The sequence below is a fragment of the Schistocerca piceifrons genome, chromosome 6, assembly GCF_021461385.2.
Source record: "Schistocerca piceifrons isolate TAMUIC-IGC-003096 chromosome 6, iqSchPice1.1, whole genome shotgun sequence".
Taxonomy (NCBI): domain Eukaryota; kingdom Metazoa; phylum Arthropoda; class Insecta; order Orthoptera; family Acrididae; genus Schistocerca; species Schistocerca piceifrons.
The window spans coordinates 437,460,749-437,484,337 of record NC_060143.1 but is presented as its reverse complement, the minus strand read 5'-3'; the positions used below and the strand labels follow the sequence as shown (position 1 = coordinate 437,484,337).

General features: G+C 42.2%; 1 protein-coding gene across 2 annotated transcripts in view; it reads left to right on the top strand.

The window, feature by feature from the left end:
- The window catches only part of LOC124802723 (protein Spindly-like), an 85,397-nt gene that overhangs the window by 25,563 nt on the left and 36,245 nt on the right, over window positions 1-23,589 (top strand). For both annotated transcript variants that reach the window (XM_047263693.1, XM_047263692.1), the window contains exons 3-4: window positions 4,221-4,355; window positions 6,170-6,349. In XM_047263693.1, the coding sequence (XP_047119649.1) occupies window positions 4,221-4,355; window positions 6,170-6,349 (315 nt within the window). The remainder of the gene's footprint in view (window positions 1-4,220; window positions 4,356-6,169; window positions 6,350-23,589) is intronic.

Here is a 23,589-nt window from a genome sequence, read left to right as displayed (position 1 = left end):
TTGCTCTACCGCTCGTTGAAACCAGAAAATTCCTGGGGCTCATACTCAATAGAAAACTTTCTTGGTCCTCCCACATGTTGTACCTGGCAGCCCACTGTAGGTGGTTCCTCACTGCCTTACATGCCCTCAATCGCACTTCCTGAGGTGCAAATCGAACCACCCTCCTGTGTTTGTATCGGGTCCCTTGTCCGTTAGTAACTAGTTTATGGGTTTTTCGTTTATGCATCTGCCTGTCTCTCTTGTGTCTTCTCAATACTATCCACTATTGTGGCATCCGTCCCACCACTGGTGCCTTTTACACTAGCCCGATAGTGTCTGTATGCAGAAGCTGCCGAACTGCCGCTGTCCTGTTGCCATGACTTTCTCCTCAGCAGATATCCATGCCGTTTGTTGCCATGTGTGGCCACCCATCCTATGCCGCCTCGTTTGATGACTGCTTTGACTGCCAGTATGGAGCGCGTCCCTCTTCTCTGTTATCTCCTGGAGTTCGCTTTTGGCTCTTGCTCCGGCAGCTTAACTTCACACTACCTGCAAGTTTCCCGGTGGGTGTGAACCCTTCACCACCTGGGCTTCATACGGCAGCCCATGTTCTACCTTGGCCTTAATTTGCTTCATCAGGACACTACTCCAGTGTCACTCCATTGCCTTCAGTTTCATGATCTTTGCATGGAATTTTGCAATAGTATCTTTGTGTACACTGATGGCTCCCGGACTGATCATTGTCAGGTGTGCCTTTATCATAGGGCCGACATTTTTCAATATCGGTTACCAGAACACTGCTCAGTTCTTACAGCCGAGCTCTTCACTCTGTATCAGGCCATGCAGTACATCTGACGAAACGAGCTTTTCAATGGTGTCGTCTGCTTAGACACTCTCAGTGCCCTTCAAAGTCTTTGTGCTGTTCACTATCCATCCCTTAGTGCAACGGGTCCAGGAAAGCTGTCACTGGCTCGCTTGTGTTGGAGCCACTGTGATGTTTGTGGCTTCCTGGTCAAGTCTGTCTGACAGGAAACAATGTTGTTGACGCTGCTGCCAAGGCTGCAGTCCTCGTACCTGAGCCCCCTTTAGTTCATGCTTTCCCTCTGACGATTACTGTGTTGCCGTCCTTAAGCAGGTGGTGTCACTTTGGCATCACCACTGGTCCTCTCTTCATGGTAAAAAGCTCCGGGATATTAAGCCACTTCCAGTGACTTTGATGACCACCTCTTGGTGCTCTTGCCATGAGGAAATCGTTTTAACTAGGTTGCGTATTGGGCATTGTCTTTTTAGCCATTGCCATTTGTTATGTGGTGCTCCCCCACCAATTTGTGCACATCGCGCCCAGCTTTTGACTGTCCATAATTTCCCGATAGAATGCCCCCCCCCCCCCTCTTTACTTTTTTTTTTTTTTTTTTTTTTTTTTTTTATTTTATTTTTTTTTTTTTTATTTTTTTTTTTAATTTTAAATCTGCTTATGTTCTCATTGGTGTTTGCTGTCTTGAGTTATCAGCCATTATAGTGAATGACGTGCGGACTGTCGACTGCATTTTACTTTTTATCTGTCATAGCATTAAGGCGAAGGCTGTTTAATTTTTAGTTCTGGACCTCCATTTCTCTATGGCATATTTTATTGACCTTTGCCCATGACTCTGTTTGTAGCTGTCATCTCTTCCATCGATTGGGACTGATTTTTTAACTCCTTTCTTTGTCTTTGTGTTCTACAGTTTTGACGTGGGCAAGTATGACCCCTGTAGCGACTATCATGATTGATAAGTGTGTCCCTTACTCCAGTCTCTGTAACTTCTTTAATTACACAATCACAGAAGCTAGACAATTGTGTTAGTACCTTAGAAAAGTTGTGATCCATCCCGTGTAATTCTGAAAGGTAGTCTTCTGCGACTACCGGCTGGTTAGGCTGCTGCAGTCTGGTTTGCCATTGTTTTCAGCAACAGTCTTCGACATCATGCACCATTTGACCTATGTCAGTCATGCCACATTAACTGGGGATATGATAGACCCTGAACTTCCATAGTCTGATGTCATACTTGATACTACCTAGTAGTGCCAGTACTTTAGTTGATGGGTGGAAGACAGTCTTCATTTGATGTTTCCAAAGAATTTGTCCAATCTTTCCAGATAATGGGCAACAAAATGGAATAAATGCAATGGCCACATCCTCATGAGGTTCCTCTTCTGTTCCTGCCATTGCACAGTTGGTGTAGCACATACAGCTCACAGTGTATGCCACTGTGGTAGATGTTTTTCTGGGTCATAATCCTCAGGTGTCAAAGTTCTTGGTTCTGGCTCATTGTCAGATAGGGTATAAGCTATTGTTTATGCCATTTCTCTGTGCTGGGCAGTAGCAGTTGTCCGTACGTAAGTATCGGTCAATGTGCCTCTTCGTATTGTAAATGCTGTGGCCTGATGTGCCATTCCCTCTTCTTTTTACCAGGACATCCAGAATCAGCAGCACTCCACCCATTTTGACTTCGCTGGTAAAATTGATGTTCTGATGTGTGGAATTCAGATGTATGAGGCAATCATTCAGTTTCCGTGTGGCCACACAACTTGGGTGTCATTGATTTACTGGAAGAAATAGAAAGGTTTCTGTTGGGCTGGTTCCAGGGCTCCCTTCTTGAAATGTTAGACATGTGTGTTTTACGATGGGTCTGCCAGTTTGATGTGACTTACATAGATGAATTGGTGCCTATTGTCAAAGATCACTGCCAGGAACACCAACAACAAAATTACAAGGTTCTGACACAGACGTCTAACTTCTGGGACTGTGTTATTAAAGAATTTATCAAGATTTGAGTAAGGGAACCACTGATCATTGTGATAGTGGCCACCTCCTTATGACTGGAAAACTTGCATTGAGTCATATTAAGAAAGGAAGGATACAGTTCACAATGGACAGACTTCGCGGGCAGGCAGAGCGACAGCAGACACGACACCAGCTCATGTCCTTGGGCACAAACCTCGAATGGAGGACTTGGTGGAAGGAGATGCTGGACACCTGCCCGCACCTCCTGCAGACTATGTATATAATGCCAGAGCAGGAAAGGGGGGGGGGGGGGTGGTCGGAGTTATAAACTGTGTGCCACCTCCTAGGCAATCATTTCGTCGGCACATGTGAGCAGCAACATAATCGCTTGCCGAAATATTGTGTCTGTTGCACACAGACATCCAGCCATTCATCCATGACCTTTTTCGTCATATATTACACTAGGAGAAGGTGAGGAATCACATGTCAGTGTCTGTATGTTAACTTGTGAATTTATCAAGTATGCCACAACTCTGTTCATGGTATCACACAGTTGAGATTGTAAGAGCTGTTTGTGTAATGCGGTGACTGTGTAGATGTACACATGTACATTGGGTGGATTGAAGAAATTCAGTTGTGGATATTTTAGATCTGTGCCTGACATAAATTTTTAAATGGAAAAATAAACATTAAAATGCTAGCCAAGTGTTTAAAATTTCCAAAGGAGCTGTGGTAAATAGGATTCATGGCAATTACGGTAAAAAACAAGGTGGTCAGCCAGTAGTAAAAGCTAAGTGTGTGTTTCTTTGGAATTTCATAAAACATATTTGTGATCACATTTTTTTCTGTTCTTAAACTTTATTTTTAGGTTACTGTGAAATTAGTAGTTAAGTATTGTGCCTGATTTGATGTATTTCTGAATTATTGATAGTTTCAGAACAGTTAAAGTCAACCTAGATTCATAAATAATCCGCAATTATCGCATAAAAGATAATCTGTCAATTTCATCCCCAGGTGGGCTGAAGTTGATTGATGGAATTTTTTCAGAATTTTACAATGTATTAGATCAACAGGTAATAAAGAACAAATATTTTACTGCTACAGCTCAATGTCCATGAGTTGAAGAAAAAAAACTGTGTATTAATTTTATTGGTTTCAGAAATATTTAAGTTTAAAATCCAAAATTTATCAATTTTTCCCCATTTGGCAGCATGTCATCAGTGCTAATGAGAGAAGGGTTAAAAGTTAATATGATACCACTGCTGGTCTTTGGTGGTGAAGATGTGAACTTTTGTTTTTATGACTTTCACAAGATGTTTATAGCACTGTCCTCATTTTAAGTAACTTTGTTTCCTTTCAGTTACCACTACTTTAAATACTAATTTACACATAACTTTGTCCTTATTTTCATAGTTTCTTGAAAGTAGCATTTTCTAAGGAATAATTATCGTGGAGTGTTTACTATATTTATTTTCAGATTGTTGAACTCGAATCAACTATTCACGAACTTCAAGAAGTTATATCGGATTTGAAACCGGCAAGCATAAAAGATACTGGAGACCAACATATCAGTGTAACTACTAACAATTCTGAGGAGTTAGTAAGATTACAGGTAAGGTGTTAACATTGTCTCCACACTGTATTGACACGTACAAACTACCTTCCATTGGCAGTTTTGAAATATTTACTGAGGAAGATCTATGTCATATGATATTGACAAATTGTCACTAAAGTTAAAAATTTTGTAAGTAATATCGTACCATGAAAAATTTTGTGAAAGAAATGTTCCAGTCAAAGAATTTACTGCTGCAGCTTGAGTGAGCTGTGCAGTTCATTACTTGCTGTCATTATGAGAAGTAATATGGCAAATTAAACCAGTGTTTGCACTTTTATGAGATCAGAAACTTGTATAGTTTACTTTTGTTCCACACAAGCATGTGGATGTGCATGCCATTATGCATGTACAGGGTGTTCCATGTATCTGATGGCAGCCTGCCCGGGGTATTTTTTTATCCCCACCCCCCTACCCGCACCACACGGCGTGAAGGCCGTACAGACATATGCGTCTTTTCAACCAGTCTCATTAGAACAGTGAAACAGGCATCACGAGTGTAACAATGAAATTTGCGAACATAACAATGGCAAGAGCAAATTATTCAGTTCCATGACAAGTGTTTGTTTACAGTTTGTGTGTGCAGTGTCATTTGTACTGTTCGGAGATTGTTTCAACAGAAGTTTCGAGGCATTAGAGTTCAGAGTCTGATGCAGTTCACAAATTAGTGAATAAATTTTGTGAAAAGGGACTTGTTAAAGACAAGAAGCACAAATAATGGCATACGGTGCTCACAGGAGCTCTTCTTGATGACGTTGCATACTGCCTGGAAGATTCCCCTAAGAAGTCTCTTAGACGTCTTTTGCAGCAAACACAAATATCGTGCACCTCTGTACAAAGAGGGGCTAAGCTGCTTGGGCTAAGGCCCTCTAAAGTATCAGTAGTACAAGAACGTAGACTTGCTGATCTTGCGCATAGGGTTAAGTTTTGCGAATAGGTTTTAAAACAAGTGCATGATGGTGCAATGGATCTTTACATCATTCTGTTGTCAGACGAGGCTTGATCACATTTTCATGGGTATGTTAATTCCAAAAACTGTCGACATTGGAGTGCAGATAGACTTTTTGTGCTTCATGAGGAACCCCTTCATGATCAGAAAATAGGTGTGTGGTGTGCAGTTAGTGATTACAGAATAATAGGCCCAGGTTTTTATTTTTATTTTTTATTTTTTTTTATGACATAGATACAAGTGAAAGATATGTGTAATACATTTTGTGACAGTTTTTCAATGAACTGAGTGAAAGAGAATGAAGCTTCACATTTTTTCAACTGGGTTTGACAAGAGCACATACCGCCAATGTTTCTTTGCGCGCAATTCATGATGTGTTCGATGAAAGAGTGATTAATAACAATATGTGGCCTGCTTAAAGTCCTGATATAACTCTGTGTGATTTTTATTTGTGGGTAACACTGAAGGACAAAGTATACACAACAAATCCTCATATGACAGAGGAACTCAAGGTTAATATCTGTGAATCAGTTAATTCAATATCTCTCAGAGAAGTACATCATGTGATTAATTATTTCTTGAGTAGATGTCAGAAATGTGTGGAAAATAATGGCAGGCATTTCCAGCATCTCCTTGCGATACATGTGTGAGTACAAAATTTATTTGTTTATATTTTAAACATAGCCATCTCTTACCGCAGCAGTAGATGGGTGACATGGCATCTGATAGCCGGGCAGCAGAGTACTTGCTGCCTGACATCTACTGCGCTGCACAGAGGGTCATCATATAAATAGAACAAACAACCAGTATTTGGCTACAATGTGTTTCAGCATTCTTGCTGCTGATTGTTAAACGTCTGTTTCAGGCTGAAAAACAGGAAGCAGAGAATGCCTACTTAGTGTTGCAAAACACATATGAAGAATTTCAGACACAGAATACTCACCTGGAAAATGTAAGAAATGAACTTTTAACCCAGATTTCTGAATTACAATCAAAACTGGCTCTGAAGATTGATGAATACAATGCATCCAAAGAAAATGTGGAAGTAAGTAGTAGTAATGAAATAATTTTGATGATGTGATTCTTCAATTTCTCCATTCGTATTTCATGACGAAATAAATCTCGGGTGAACAGCCTGTGTGAGTGTACAAAAGACACTCACAGCAGGCTGTTCACCCGAGAATTATTTCGTCAATTTTGATGATATTTGCCAGTCTTCTACAGCGAAATTTTTTCACTAGTTTATGGTTGTGCATATTAAATAAGTCTTATTGCCTTACACACTCGGTATGAGAGTAACACATTATCTTGGAAAATGTTGTTTCCAAAGAGATTTGTTTAGTGTTACATACGTTTCAACTACCTTCATGCTGCAATGCTGCAAAATACAAACATCTTTTTTACAGTGTACTCCACGATGTCACCAATGCATAGTCTAACTATTAAAGATAGAAGAAAAGATGCTGCTGTTGTACAAAAGGCACATTACAAAAAGAGCAGTATAAGACAATAGAATAAGTAAATAACCGACACCTTGAGGTGTAACAGATTTCTTTGGCTTCAAGTGGTGTGTTACGCCTTACCCTTTCAATAAAATGTAAGTCAGTCATTGGTTGACAGCCAGAATATACAATACACATTGTACAAGGCAAATGTTGTATATTTTGGAGTGTAAGCAGCTGTAAAAAAGGCGGTGTACTTGTTTGTAACAGAAAATGAATACATTTGTAGCAAAGTAGGAGAGTCCTAAATCATTCAGCAATAGCTGGTTTTTGAAATAACTTTCCAATCTGACACAGGCATTGCAACAGGGGAAAAAAGTCTGATACCTGGGACACAATACTTCTGTGACTACTTCAAAGTGCAAGAAGGTAAAGTTTATAATTTACGACGACCATAAAATACACGCAAATGGATTGTTGGAGATGCGTGGTACGTCCCAACCTATTTCAGATCACAATTTATTTGGAACCACTGTGAAGTGTAAAGAACAAATGCACGTTTACTATGTTGGTGTTATGTGGATGTTTAGGGCACATACTTAACTGATACCATTAGTGCAGAATGAATGGTTGCTATCCCACTTTACTGAAAATATTTGTTATTACAAATTGCCTGTGGGTCAGATGGAGCTAGATTGGTAAGTGAGCAGTCATTGTCAGTTGCTGCATTTATACCTCAACTAAGGGGAAATAGTGGGACAATAATTAGAAAGAGATTAATCTTTTCAAGGGTAAACCAATGGATGAAAATGAAGGAAAGAGTGTCCATAGGCAGTTTTATGGATTTGTATTGAGGAAACTGGTAGGAAAAGAAATAGCAGGACTTAGGTAGGGTGGAGTAACAACGTGATTAGAGATGGAGAGGCTACAGAGCAGCACAAGTGTGTGGGGATAAATTGAAAGGGAAAAATAATGAGAGAGTAACTAGAAAATAAGTGTAGACTTAAGGTTAAACTAGTAAAAGACAAAATGGCAATTTAAAAAAGTAAAAGTGAGAAAAATGGAATTTGTGGAAAAGGGACAGAAAAGCTTGAAGATACACTGTAAAAGGGAATACAGCAAAGAAAGAGTGGCAGGAACTAAGAAGGATATGGTCAAATAGATGGTGCTGTGTTAATGTGTTTTCAGTCCAGTTACACTGTTTAAATATATAGTGTGTTGAAAATAATCTTCCATTTACAATGCTCATATCAGTTTAGAAATAAGGTATGTTTTAGCAAGCAAGTAGTAAAACAATATTGTGATTCCTGTAGGTGGTAGAAATGGACAAAAAAAAAAAAATGAGGCTATGGGATATAAAGTTGGGATCTACGAAGTACTACCTATTCTACCTATTCCCTAATATCAGAAACACCTTTTGTAAATGTAATAGTCCATAATACGTGGTTAGCCCTATTTGTTATATGAATATGTTAACGTGTAGCACTGCATCGTTTTCAAGCTGCTGTGGACATCGGTTATGTGTGCTGTCATGTCTTTCCTCTTAGACTAAAAACCATAATCATGCCACCTCATAGTGCCAGAGTTCAAAGCCCTTCTAAAACCACTGAATCTCACATAATGTTAAGCACAGTAAGCTGGTTAAAATCTGAAGTCTACAGTAGTGAGATCTTTGCATAAAATTTAAGAGTATGCCGGAAGGATAGGGAAACAAGAAATGGAAGTGGTGTACCTCTTGCAGGAGACAAGAACCTCAGAACCATAAACATAGAAGTTTAAGCTGGATGTGAGATTGTTTGGACACTCAGTATCAAGGGTAGGCAAAAAATTCTAATAGGGTCCTTTTATCCAGCAACACATGTTCATTCAGTATAATGAAAAAGTTTAGAGAGAACTTCAGTTTGTACATAAGTTCCCAATAATGCTGTAATCATTGAAGGAGACTTTAATATCGCAATGATCAATTGGGATAATTATAGTTTTGCTAGTGGTGACCATGACAAGACATCTTGTGAAACATTATTAAATGCCTTCTCTGAAAACTACAGGTAATTCAGAACCCCACTTGTGATGGAAATACATTATATATTAGACAACAAACAGACCCGACTTCTTTGAGGGAGTCCACATTGAAACTGGTATCAGTGACCATGAGGCACTTCTAGTAACAATGAATACCAAAATGTGAAGGGCAACTTAAACAGGTGGAAAGATTTATATGTTCAACAAAATAGACAGAGAAACAGTAATGTAGTACCTCAGTGAGGCATCTGAATCTTTTAGCTCAGGACAGGACCATGTAGAGGCACTATGGCTCAAGTTTAAAAAAATAATCAGTCATGCATTGGATAGATATCCACCCAGTAGGACAGATCACAGTGCGGCAGGTGTCCCATAGTATACAGTCACTGTAAATAAACTTATAAAGAAACAGAGATTACTGCATAAAAGGTATAAAATAAAGCATAGGGCTATAGACAGAGAGGTGCTATATGAAATTGTGTCTGGCAATCAAGACAGTAGTAAATGAAGCCTTCAATGACTACTGTAGCAGAATATTTTCAAATGATATTTTACAAAACCCATAGATATTCTGGTCATGTGTAAAGGCTGTTAGTGACACCGAGGTTTGTGACCAGTCACTCATAGACGAGACTGGAATTGAAGTTGAGAGTAGCAGAGCAAAAACAGAATAAAATGATGGAAAGTCCAGGATGGAATGATCACAGTATTATGAGAAGAATGGATTACTGCTCACTATATAGCGGAGAAATTGAGTTACAGACAGACACAACAAAAGGGCTACTGAATGTGTAAGCTTTCAGCCAGAAGGCCTTCAGAAATAGACGAACTGCGCACAGACTCACTCACACAAATGTAACTCTCACACACATAACCACAGTTTCTGGCAGCTGAAGCCAGGCTGTGAGCAACTGCCCTTGACAGGAGAAGCAGTCTGGATAGTGGGGGCGTAAGTAGGAGGCTTGGGTGGAGAGGGGGGGGAGGGGGGTAGGAGCAGGGTATGGTTGGAGGATATTAAAGTGCTGTTTGTGGGAGCATACAGGGATTAGATGGAGAGGAGGTAGGGCAGCTAAATGCAATCTGCAGGTTAGATGGAGTGTGAGGGGACAAAAAAAGAGAGAAGTAAAAACTGTGGATGTGCTTGTGGAGTACAAGGCTGTGCAGTGGGAACAGGGAATGGGATAGGTGGCAGAAGAACAATGACTAATGAAGGTTGAAGCCAGGTGGTTTACGGGAACATAGGATATATTACATTTCAGAAAAGCTGATATTGATAGAAAGGATCCAGATGGCAAAAGGTGTGAAGAAGTCATTAAAACAAAGTAATAGTTGAAAAGTGTGCTTAGCAACTGTCGTTCAGCTGTTTCTTGGCTACGGTTTGTCAGTGACCTTTCATGCAGACTAACAGCTTATTGGTTGCCATGCCCACATAGAACAAAGCACTGCAGTTGCAATTTGGCTTGTAAATCACGTGATTCATTTCACATGTAGTCGTGCCTTTGATGGGACAGGTGATGACTGTAACTGACTGACTGGACTGGAGTAGGTGATGGTGGGAGGATGAGTGGGACAGGTCTTGCATCTAAATCTATTACAGGAATATGAGCCATGAGACTAGGAGTTGTGTAGGGATGGATGACATTCTTCATTTGAATGACTGCTTTGTAGCCTGTGCCATCTGAATTCTTCCTACCAATTCCAGCTTTTCTGTATTGCACAGGTGGGAACTCTTAGTCACTGAACTTTGTCTGCCCTACCCTGCCCATAGTCTTTTCACTTCTCTCCTTTCCTGGATGCACCCTGCCCCCTGCCTAACTTTTTGACTGTACCTGTCAGCCCTAGCCTCTTTCCACCTCTTCCCTGTTTGCTCCCACAAGCAGCACTTTATCGTCCCCAACTTGTACTCTGCTCTCCCTACTCCTCCTTGCCTCAGCTATCCCCATGACTCAGATTGCTTCTCCCATCATTCACAGTTGCTAACAGTCTGGCCTGAGCAGCAGCTGGTCTTTTGTGAGTGAGCTGCGTTTACTTTTGTGTGTGTATGTGTGTGTGTATTCTGTACTTCAGAAGAAGGCTTTCTGGCCGATAGCTGACTTGTTTATTAATATTTTTGTTATGCCTGCCTGTGACTCAACATCTCTGCTATACCTGTGTTTATCTGTGGTTACAGGACAGTGACCAGTCAAGTATTTACCAAGGAAAATCACGAAACAAACGTGTGTTTTGAGAAGTTACTGTATTGAGACATCCATAACGCCATCTTCAGGCCCTATGAGAAGTATCAATATATCTGATTGTTCATACATGGGTGAAAATACACAATTTAACAGGCATGAGTCATTTCTTTATCTGGATTAACCCAAAATACAAAGCTCTGCAAACTAGGAATGGGCAGTTACTTCAACAATCATCAGAATTCTCAATGCCTAGGTGCAAGTGGCAACAAGCACAACATGTTTCTATATGTTCAAGCATGACTCATCAGCAGTGCTTCCAAGTCCCCTTCATTTCCAGATCTGAACTGTGTGTCAGGTGTGGCAGTTCCCTGTACATATTTGGATTATTTTTAATCTGTAGATTATTTAAATTAAGCCACAGAAGAATGATCAATATACAGCATTTCCAAGGATTTTGATAGACAAGTGGTGGCGTGTCACAAAACTAAATGTGATGTCCAAAAAATTATTTCATTTTTGAATTCAGCACCCACGAGTTAGTATGGAACACCATTCATTTTCTTTGTACAAAAATGTTGCCAATTGGTACTACGTAAGATACTGAACGTATTACTGAATTTTATCTCGTATCATATACTTACCTTATGCTTTATATATGTGGAGAGAGAGAGAGAGAGAGAGAGAGAGAGAGAGAGAGAGAGAGAGAGAGACCTGTCTGTCCATATTGTTACGTGCTTCTCCTTTGTCTATTACACACAAGAATTATTATATTTATTAAAATGTCATAAATCTTTGAAAATTACAGCTGTAATGATACTTACCTCTCAGGGTTCAGTGGTTGCTTCGATAGAGAAAAGTTCTCTCATAGTTGAGATTTTGAGAAAAAAACTAGGTCATGCACATTGTAAAATTTTATTGCAAGAAGTTTGAAGTAAATACGTTTAATTGACAGCATATCCAAATTTTCATGAAATCACAACATTTACATCGTCACTGGAGTTGCCAGTTTATATTCCGCGCGCGCGGGTGTGTGTGTGTGTGTGTGTGTGTGTGTGTGTGTGTGTGTGTGTGTGTGTGTGTGTGTCCTCTCTCTCTTTTTTCTGCTTTGGATTGTTGATAAAAACTCACTTGCCTTCTAGCAAAGTCTACACATTCTGAGTCTTTAGTATCATCTATGGACTATTTGAATTTCACTGCTACGGTGTATTCTATAGGAAACTTCTCAGTGTGAAGTTATTTTATTTTCTGTTGATAATTGGACTTATTTCTGTGAATGTTATTCTTTAACCTACTCAGCTAGTTATCTACATTTTCATCACATCAATTCTGTGTCCAAGTTGGTGCCTCCCATAGTTGCATCCATATCCAAGAGAATGGAGTCCCGCAAGGCTCTGTATTGAGTGTGTGTCTATTTTTAGTGGCCATTAACAGTCTAGCAGCCGCTGTCGGTTCCTCCGTGTCACCTTCTCTATTTGCAGATGACTTCTGCTGCTGCTCCAGTACTGGTGTTGCTGAGCATCACCTACAGGGAGCCATCCACAAGGTGCAGCCATGGGCTCTAGCCTACAGCCTCCAGTTTTCAGCCACAAAGTCATGTGTCATGCACTTCTGTCGGCGTTGTACCGTTCATCTGGACCCAGAACTTTACCTTCATGATATCGATTCTTTTGACCGGTTTGTAATGCTCGATTGACTTGGCTTCCTCATCTTTGTCAGCTTAACCAGAAGTGCTGGCAGCACCTCAGTGCCGTCCGTTGCCTGAGCAACACCAGTTGGGGTGCAGATCGCTCTACACTGCTGCAGCTCTGCGCTGCTGCAGTTCAATCCCAAATTTACTATCATAGTGTGTTTTATGGTTTGGCGGTGCCCTCAGCATTGCATTTACTCGCCCTGTGCACCACTGCGGGGTTTGACTACCGACAGTCCATTTCTTGCATCGGCAGCCCAGGTCGGGGCTAACGACTGCGGTTTGCGTGCGATCCCTTCTCTCCAGAAAGGAGTCCTTCACTTTACGACGTATATGTGCTGTCCGTTCACGTACGCCTCCATGGTGTGCGCCTCGGCCGCAACTTCATCTGGACCTTTCATGTGGCCCTAAGGACTCCATTTACCGTGCGGCTCTCCGCTGTCACTTGCTCTCAATTCTTGACGTGTTGCGGGGCTCTGAAATGATTTACACCAACGGCTCTATGGCTGATGGTGACATAGGCTTTGCATATGTTCATTGAGGACATATTGAACAGCACTCCTTGTCTGATGGCTGCAGTGTTTCACTGCAGAGCTGGTGGCCATATCTCGTGCTCTTGAGAACATCCGCTCATGCCCTGGCGTGTCATTTCTGCTGTGTGCTGTCTCATTGAGCAGCCTACAAGCTATCAACCAGTGCTACCCTCGCCATCTGCTGGTAGCGTCCATCCAGTAGTCAATCTATGCCCTGGAATGGTCCCGTCATTCAGTGCTGTTTGTGTGGTCCCTGGACACATCGGAATCCCAGACAATGAACTTGGCGACAGGCTGGCCAAACAGGCGACGTGGAAACCTGCATCTGGAGATGGGCATCTCTGAAGCTGACCTGCGTTCTGTCTTATGCCACAGGGTTTTCAGGCTTTGGGAGACAGAATGGCATAACAGTACGCACAAGAAGTTGCGTATAATTAAGGAGAAGACAAATGTGTGGAAGTCTTCCATGCGGTCCTCTCTCACAGGGAATCAGTTGTCCTGTGCTGGCTCTGCATTGGCCATACATAGCTAACGCATGGTTACCTACTCCATCGTGAGGACCCACCTCTGTGTCGCTGTGACTCCCAAATGACAGTTGTCCACCTCTTGCTGTGCTGCCCACTTTTAGCCGCTCTTCGGCGGACTTTCACCTTTCCCAGGTCCCTACATTCAGTGTTGGGTGACGATGCCTCAGCAGCAGCTTTAGTTTCGTGTTTTATCCGTGACAGTGGGTTTTATACTTCTGTGTAGGTTTTAGTGCATGTCCTTTGTCCCTCTGTGTCCTCCACCCTAGTGCTTTTAGGGTGGAAGTTTTAATGTGTTGTAGAGTGGTTGCCTTCTCCTTTTTATCCTCATGGTTGGCCAGCCACTGTAATCTGCTTTCTTGTTTTAATCTCTTCTGATTCTAGCATCTCTGTTTTTTTCTTGTCCTCTTTTGTACCTTTTAGGGTTCATTGCCTTTCCTTAGTTCTTGTGGTTTTTCCTTTCTTTCCTTTTTGTGTTATATGTCTTGTCTGTTTTATTCTCATACCTGTGGCATTGTTTTATTAGGAACAAGGGACGGATGACCTCGTAGATTGGTCCCTTCCCCCCTCTTAAACCAACCAACCAGCCATGACATCAAATAGTCCTTATTATTTTCATTTGACACTAGTTCCATCAATTAGTTGGGCCCATATATATCACATTTCTACCACACTTTTGTAGTGGCAGCAAAATCCACATCATTCGGTAGAAAACTGGTCTATTCTCATATATTATTGCTCAAAACTCCTCATCCATTTGCTGATAAGGAAACATCCTACCACAGCTATTTTGAAATTCCTATTTTGTACACTGCAGTACCAGGTCAAGTTTGTTAAAATATTCGGGGTTGTTAATGTCTCTTCCAAATATCGAAAATGTGGAGAAGTTTCATTCTTTGCGTTACAGAGCTTCTCTCAGATGCAGATAATGAACATTATCAATGTCGTCCCCCCCAGGGGGCTCGCCACTCTTTGGCTGGTTCGTGCTTGTCTACCACAAGGCCCCAGCCTTTGCAGCATTTTTTCCTTTCCATGCTGCATGTCTATCATCTTACTATTCTTTTTTCCCTCCCTTGGGGAACATGTCTGGGGTATTCTTGGGAATGTTCTGCATTATGTCGGTGACATGCGAATAGTCTCACCTTTGTTGTTGTTGTTGTTGTTGTTGTTGTTTCCCCCCTTTCTCCTCTCATTCCTCTTTTTTCTTCTTCCTCCCTGTGCAGTCCTGAAGAACAGCACATGCATCTAATGCATAACAGGTGACTGGGTAACACACAATTCCCAGCCCTGAGTCAACAGGTAGGGTTCACACATATCCTCTGGTATAGGCCAGGCCCAGAGAAGGGTGATTGCCTGAGCTGTATCCTTCCCAAACTGCCGATTGGTCCCTCCATCAGGTGTTTGGGAGGGGTGACCTGAGGTTTGAACAATCACCTAAGGCAGGTGCACCTTCTTGTCAAAGGGGCCCCCAGTTGGAAGGAGCGTGCAGTCGGAGATGCTGGCAATCATGGGGGATTTCCTCACGATGAGTCAATCATCTTCCCACACCACTAATACAAGGTGTAAACGCAATGAGGCAAATGATTCAAAGACCCTCCCCACTGCACCACGGTTCCTCGTGGTCTCATGTACTGAAGATGGTCAGTCCTTCACCATGATAAATCAGTTTATTATTCAGAAAGGTGTAGATGCAATTGCTGGCCCTGTGAAATCTTGCTCTTGTTTGCGGAATGGCGCTTTCTTTTGGAGACCATTTCTGATTCTCATATGCAACTACTGCTTGCTGCCTCGTTTCTCCACAGTTACCCTGTTTGTGTCGAGGCCCACTGAACTTTGAATTTTTCCCGTGGTGTTATTTACACTAGGCTGCTTTACGGTGTCACTGAGGCCGAAATCTAATGTTACCTCTCTGGTCAGGGTGCCATTGCCATTCATCTTGCAATGAAAAAGGTAGATTCCTCCTTAGTGCCTACCCGCACTCTTGTTCTCACCTTTGATAGAGTGGTGCTTCCGTCCATGCTCAAAGCAGGCTATGAAATTATCACTGTCTGGCCGTACATTCTGAACCTGATGCGCTGCTACCAGTGTCATCGTTTTAACTACTCTAGAATGTCTTGTCGACACCCAGCCAAATTTGTACCTGTGGCAGGGAGGCGCATGAAGGCGATTGTCCACCACCTTCTCCCCGCTGTATCAACTGCAATGACGACCATGCCACCTCCTCTCTGGATTGTCCAGTGTATCTTGATGAGCAGGCTGTAGAAGAGATCCGAGTAAAGGAAAACGTGCCTTATCCAGTTGCTCGCAAGTTATTGGCTAGTTGCAAACCCTGTGTTCTCCCATCTGGTACCTATTGTTCTGTTGTTGATGCCCCTCGCTCCATGAAGTACATGGCCATGCAACCTGCAATTCAGCTCTGAGGTCATGAAATAGCCCAGTGTCAAGGTAGCATCACCATCCCCCTGTCCAGCTGTGCAAAAAGCCATCAAACTCTTGCCTCAAGGGGCGAAGCCACCAGCTACACAACCAGTAGGCAGGAAAGGACAGGAGTAGTACTCCTGTGAAGACTTCCCTGTCCCTCCAGCCAAACAACACCATAGTCTTCATCTAACCGGAAAGGCTTGAAGAAGTCCTCCAAAGGCAGTCTGTCTTCTCCTTTGACACCTTGAAGATTCTCTGATGGTGTCTGCACTTGATACCTTCGCCCGGCCAGCCTCCGTGTCACTGCTGCGCATCAACAACTGTTTTTTGTCGGACTCCACAGACCGACCGCACAAGCAAGCCGATGCTTTTGTGGATCCAATGGAGCAGGGTCTTCCTGCTTCTGTGCCCTGTAGTAGCTCCTCTTCCCCAGCTGTCATTCGGCAGCTTCTTGTGTCACAGCATGCCCTTGTACTCTGCCTTCAGGAAACGAAATTGCGCCCTCATGATTGCCTTGAGCTTTCACATTTCTTACAGATTAATTTTGGCCTTCCCCCTGAGGTTGGCATTTCCTCTCATGGGGGCATCATGCTGCTCATATGGGATGACATTCATAGTCAACCCATCTCGCTGACTACCAATCTTCAAGCTATGGTAGTTCACCTTTTGCTTCCCCACCTGACTTTATCCCTCTGTACTATATATGTCTCTCCATCATTTTGCTGTCACCAGGGCAGGCTTCCTTCAACTTATTGGGCAGCTGCCTCCCCCATTTTTGCTACTTGTATTAACTGCGAGTTTTTAAGAGGGGCAGGATGTCAAACCGGCCGAGTGGGAGCAGGAGAGGCACCACAGGATATTTTAATTTCCACTGTTCTGAATATAGTTTGATGGCATCCATTACAAAATATTACATGTTTGAATTCCACAGAGCGAAATACAGTGATGTGCAATAGAAGAATGGTTTGAGAAGAGGCGTGGCACTGCACTTTCGCACACTTGGTATCAAATAACATTTTGTACATTTCCTCGAACACACGTTTTATGTATCAGACTCTACAGAAAGATGTGTGCTACAAAATGAACATATTTGTGAAAAATAGATCTTTTAATTTCTGGCGTCCTACGTCAAAAGCGCCAGGGGTTGGGGATGGTGCTGCACCACTATCTAGTATTGCCCCCGTTCGGATATATCATAGATCCTGGGCTGATTGCTCTCACGTCACATGAAAACAAAACGGATTTCTGTGGCCGGGAGCTGTGAAGTGGATTAAAATACATTCACATAATTACGGAAAGCTAATATGTGTTATTACTTTCAAATGTTATTTTATTTCCACCTTTCTGACAGTCAAGCGTTAATCGCCTTGCAGAAAAATGAAATTATTTTTGTTGGTTTGCCGAAGAAATTTGGCTTTTACTAATCTTCTCCACTGAATCGAAGTGTTTAATTCCACACGATTGGCTAGTTTCAATTGTTCGGTGCATTTCAAGTGGACATTTCCATTTTGTGGCACGTATGGCGCATCCCTGCCACAGGTGACAAATTTGGCTGGGTGTCGGCAAGAGATTCTACAGTAGTTAAAACAATGACACTGGTAGCCATGCATCAGGTTCGGAATGTACGGCTGGACAGTGATAATTTCACAGCCTGCTTGAGCATGGAATGACGCACCACTCTATCAAAGGTGAGAACAAGAGTGCGGGTAGGTACTAAGGAGGAATCTACCTTTTTCATTACAAGATGAATGGCAATGGCACCCTGACCAGAGAGGTAAGATTAGATTTCGGCCTCAGTGAGACTGTAAAGCAGCCTAGTGTAAATAAAGAATCAAACATGAGATAAAACATTACTGTACTCAAAGAAAACTTACATCCGAATCTGGACATACGAATGTGCACGGAAGCCGAATTACGCCTTTTAGTATGGTTCACGAAATTCCGATTCTCTTGGAGTATCCTCTGATGTCTTGTTTCTTTTATGACTTAATGTAAGATCTTTTAATGTTTTACTCATATGAGCATACGGGCTAACTGCAGCATCGTAGCTGTGCAAGTGCGGTGATGCCTGTTACCTGGCTCTCTCTGGCAACTGCTGAAGCGAACCTATTTCTAACAGGTCACAGGAAAATATTGCGAAAGGTTGTTTGAAAAGTGTTACTTTCAAAGTAAAATTCCTTTAATGCAAGCTGAACTATGTGTGAGAATGTCCAATGAATTTCTTAAATCACAGAGCATTTGCCTCTCATTTAAAAAATCAACTCTTTCAGGACGACCATTTAGAAAAATTTTGAGCTCAGAAGATCAGACATTTACGTTGTTGGAGGTGGTGTTGTTGTGGTCTTCAGTCCTGAGACTGGTTTGATGCAGCTCTCCATGCTACTCTATCCTGTGCAAGCTGCTTCATCTCCCAGTACGTACTGCAGCCTACATCCTTGGTCTCCCTCTACGATTTTCACCCTCCACGCTGCCCTCCAATACTAAATTGGTGATCGCTTGATGCCTCAGAACATGTCCTACCAGCCGATCCCTTCTTGTCAAGTTGTGCCACAAACTCCTCTTCTCCCCAATTCTATTCAATACCTCCTCATTAGTTATGTGATCTACCCATCTAATCTTCAGCATTCTTCTGTAGCACCACATTTCGAAAGCTTCTATTCTCTTCTTGTCTAAACTATTTATCATCCATGTTTCACTTCCATACATGGCTACACTCCACATAAATACTTTCAGAAACAACTTCCTGACACTTAAACCTATACTCGATGTTAACAAATTTCTCTTCTTCAGTACCGCTTTCCTTGCCATTGCCAGTCTACATTTTATATCTTCTCTACTTCGACCGTCATCAGTTATTTTGCTGCCCAAATTGCAAAACTCATCTACTACTTTAAGCGTCTCATTTCCTAATCTAATTCCCTCAGCATCACCCGACCTAATTCAACTACATTCCATTACCCTCGTTTTGCTTTTGTTGATCTCCATCTTATATCTTTCTTTCAAGATGCTCCCCATTCCGTTCAGCTGCTCTTCCAAGTCATTTGCTGTCTCTGACAGAATTACAATTTCATCAGCAAACCTCAAAGCTTTTATTTCTTCTCCATGGATTTTAATACCTACTCCGAATTTTTCTTTTGTTTCCTTTACTGCTTGCTCAATATACAGATTGAATAACATCGGGGAGAGACTACAACCCTGTCCCACTCCCTTCCCATCCACTGCTTCCCTTTCATGTCCCTCAACTCTTATAACTGCCATCTGCTTTCTGTACAAACTGCAAATAGCTTTTCGCTCTCTGTATTTTATCCCTGCCACCTTCAGAATTTGAAAGAGAGTATTCCAGTCAACATTGTCAAAAGTTTTCTCTGAGTCTACAAATGCTAGAAACTTAGGTTTACCTTTCTTTAATCTAGCTTCTAAGATAAGTTGTAGGGTCAGTATTGCCTTACGTGTTCCAATAGTTCTACGGAATCCAAACTGATCTTCCCCGAGGTTGGCTTCTACCAGTTTTTCCATTTGTCTGTGAAGAATTCGTGTTATTATTTTGCAGCGGTGAGTGTTTAAACTGATAGTTCGGTAATTTTCACGTCTGTCAACACCTGCTTTCTTTGGGATTGGAATTATTATATTCTTCTTGAAGTTTGAGGGTATTTCGCCTGTTTCATACATTTTGCTCACCAGATGGTAGAGTTTTGTCAGGGCAGCTCTGCCAAGGCTGTCAGTAGTTCTAATGGAATGTTGTCTACTCCCGGGAACTTGTTTCGACTTAGGTCTTTCAGTGCTCTGTCAAACTCTTCACACACCCTCTTCCATTTCCATAATATTGCCCTCAAGTACCTCACCCTTGTATAGATAACTATTCAAAGGATTGATAAGTTTTACAGTTCCGAGGAAAAGAATACTGTCATTTGAAAGTGTATTTTCATCCTGGAGAAAGTGTGTTTTTATCCGGGAATAATCAAGGAATTTTTTTTCCTTGTCCATGTATACACACTGGTTATGCTAGATGGCAACGCTTACGAGGAGAATGAAGTGTGAAGAGAGACAAAAAGTGGGAGTTGAACAGCCATTTAGGATGGATGTTATCTGACTTCAACAGTGCTCTTACAAAAAGATTGGAGGTAACCACAGAAGGAAAGCATGACAATGACACGAAGAGCATTTGGAAGCAGGACGACACACTGCTCTACCATACCGAACAGTTGCTCGGTGGGTAAGTGCACTCAGGTGTGGCAGTGATGCAGTGGCCAACATGCACCTATCCGTGTGGCCTCTGTGCATGCGGTCTGTGCTTGTACCAGATTGTCCAACACTTGGAAAACAACAGAAGATGGATGCTGCAGTAATTACAATGCCATGCTAGTGTTGAGAAGGCAGCAATCTACAGGATTTTACACGACATGCTACACACATGTAAAGAGATTGTCTTGTGTACTAACTGAGGTAGAAAAGTGGACTGTTACAAAACTTGTCATGTGCATCTAGCATATTAGGAGAGAGGAGGAGACAGACAGACAGACAGACAGACAGAGAGAGAGAGAGAGAGAGAGAGAGAGAGAGAGAGAGAGAGAAATGGCATCATCCAGATTCACCTTGCAGGCAGAAATTTAATTGCATTCCCTCTCCTGTCAAGTTAATGGTCATCATAGTTTCACATTAGAGGAGTGGGTTTGTGCCATTTCATCCCACACAGACAAACTAATGCACTATACTACTGTCAAATCACAACGAGCTATTCGGGAGAAACATGCTGAAGGTCTACATGATACATTAATTTTTCAGGTCAACATGAGAAGCCACAGGGCAACGTGTTTTCAGATGAAGATAGAAAGTACTAGAGCATCCACTATATTCGCCAGACTTATCACCTTGCGATTACAACCTCATACCAAAACTGAAGACGCTTTCGAATACATGAAGACATTACCTTAGGAGTGACACATGACGTAAAATGATTCGTTCATGGTGCTGCCACAGGTATTTGACGTCTTCCAGAATGTTGGCACTGTGTGGTGTATTCATTGGGAGACTATTTTGAGGTACTTTAAGATGTCACAGGTCCTTGTTTCTGCCTTATGGTACTGTGTACTGTTCAATTGAGAGTAAAGCACATTTGAAATGACAAAATTCGTTTAGTCTTTTTTATTGTGCTATTCTTCATGGTCACGTTAAATCTGGGGGAGCTTGTAGGCTGTGATGGTGGCTGTCCTTTTTTTTTTTATGAACCATCTTCTTTATCTCACACATTAAATACCATGTGGTCACGTTGTTTTCTGTGTGGCTTACTGTGTCCCACCTCCTTCCGCTTTTTGGGCTGATCATTAGAGAACTCTTCTATTATGCTGAACCAAATAGCTGTTTTATCTCGCAGGTTCACTTCTTGTGCCATGCAAGATAACTTCCTCTCTCTCACTATCCAGAGACGTTGATGATGATTATTAGTTTATTTCGTGAACAGTTGACTTGTGTATCCTAATTACGTTTACCAGCAATCACATCTTACGTTAGGTGCAAATGGTTTACTTAGTGATGGAAAAATAAAGTACTCACTGGATTGTCAAAACTGCAGCTTAACAAGTAATGAATGGTATATTATTTATACAACTTACTGTTTGTTCCAAAGTTGCTGGTACTGCTTCTCAGCCTGCAATTTAACAAAAATACATAATTGATTTATTGAATTCTCCAAACAAGGTGCTTTGGAGTAATTCTGTCTACTGATGCAGCTCAAGTCTGCGTTGACTGTTTGCCAAAATTTGTGCTACACTGAAGCCGTTTCTGTCTTTGTGACTTGAGACTTTTTAAAGAATCTGTCACATGCTTGGAACTGTTTTGTTTGTAAGTGTGTAAGTGATAGTTTCAACAGAATATGGCTGCAGTTAGTAATTTTTGAATCCATCCCCAACAATAAAAGAATTAATCACCTTAGAATCATTGCAACACAAGTTCCTTAAATAAGGCTTACTGGAAAAAATTTCACAATTGTGAGTTTTACGAGAGATAGCTTTGCAAGTGCTGATTGTGTCCTCATCTTGAATAAAGTCTCTTCTAGCAAGAACATGAAGTCAAATTTTAAAAGAATTATGCATTACCTAGTCCACTGGGCCTTTAATATGTTCATGGCTGGAGCATTAAAATAAGTCAAACCTATCCACACCTATCAATTAACTTATGACTAAGTCAGGGCAGTCTTTGATGGAGGCATTCTTTATCATCTATTTCTAAGTACATTTTTACGCACTTAGTTGGCATTACTATAGTGCAGAGTCTGACACACAAACAAACACAAACATACACACAAAATTCTAGCTTTCACAACCGATGGCTGCTTCATCAGGAAAGAGGGAAGGAGAGGGAAAGACGAAAGGAAGTGGGTTTTAAGGGAGAGGGTAAGGAGTCATTCCAATCCCGGGAGCTGGAAGACTTACCTTAGGGGGAAAAAGGGACAAGTATACACACACACACACACACACACACACACACACACACACACACACACACACACATCCGCACATATACAGACCCAACATCGTGCAGCCCGCCTCCAGTGGTGTCGCAACAGGCGTGAATGGAGGGACGAATGGAGACGTGTCGTCTTCAGCGATGAGAGTCGCTTCTGCCTTGGTGCCAATGATGGTCGTATGCGTGTTTGGCGCCGTGCAGGTGAGCGCCACAATCAGGACTGCATACGACCGAGGCACACAGGGCCAACACCCGGCATCATGGTGTGGGGAGCGATCTCCTACACTGGCCGTACACCACTGGTGATCGTCGAGGGGACACTGAATAGTGCAGGGTACATCCAAACCGTCATCGAACCCATCGTTCTACCATTCCTAGACCGGCAAGGGAACTTGCTGTTCCAACAGGACAATGCACGTCCGCATGTATCCCGTGCCACCCAACGTGCTCTAGAAGGTGTAAGTCAACTACCCTGGCCAGCAAGATCTCCGGATCTGTCCCCCACTGAGCATGTTTGGGACTGGATGAAGCGTCGTCTCACGCAGTCTGCACGTCCAGCACGAACGATGGTCCAACTGAGGCGCCAGGTGGAAATAGCATGGCAAGCCGTTCCACAGGACTACATCCAGCATCTCTACGATCGTCTCCATGGGAGAATAGCAGCCTGCATTGCTGCGAAAGGTGGATATACACTGTACTAGTGCCGACATTGTGCATGCTCTGTTGCCTGTGTCTATGTGCCTGTGGTTCTGTCAATGTGATCATGTGATGTATCTGACCCCAGGAATGTGTCAATAAAGTTTCCCCTTCCTGGGACAATGAATTCACGGTGTTCTTATTTCAATTTCCAGGAGTGTATCTACACTCCTGGAAATGGAAAAAAGAACACATTGACACCGGTGTGTCAGACCCACCATACTTGCTCCGGACACTGCGAGAGGGCTGTACAAGCAATGATCACACGCACGGCACAGCGGACACACCAGGAACCGCGGTGTTGGCCGTCGAATGGCGCTA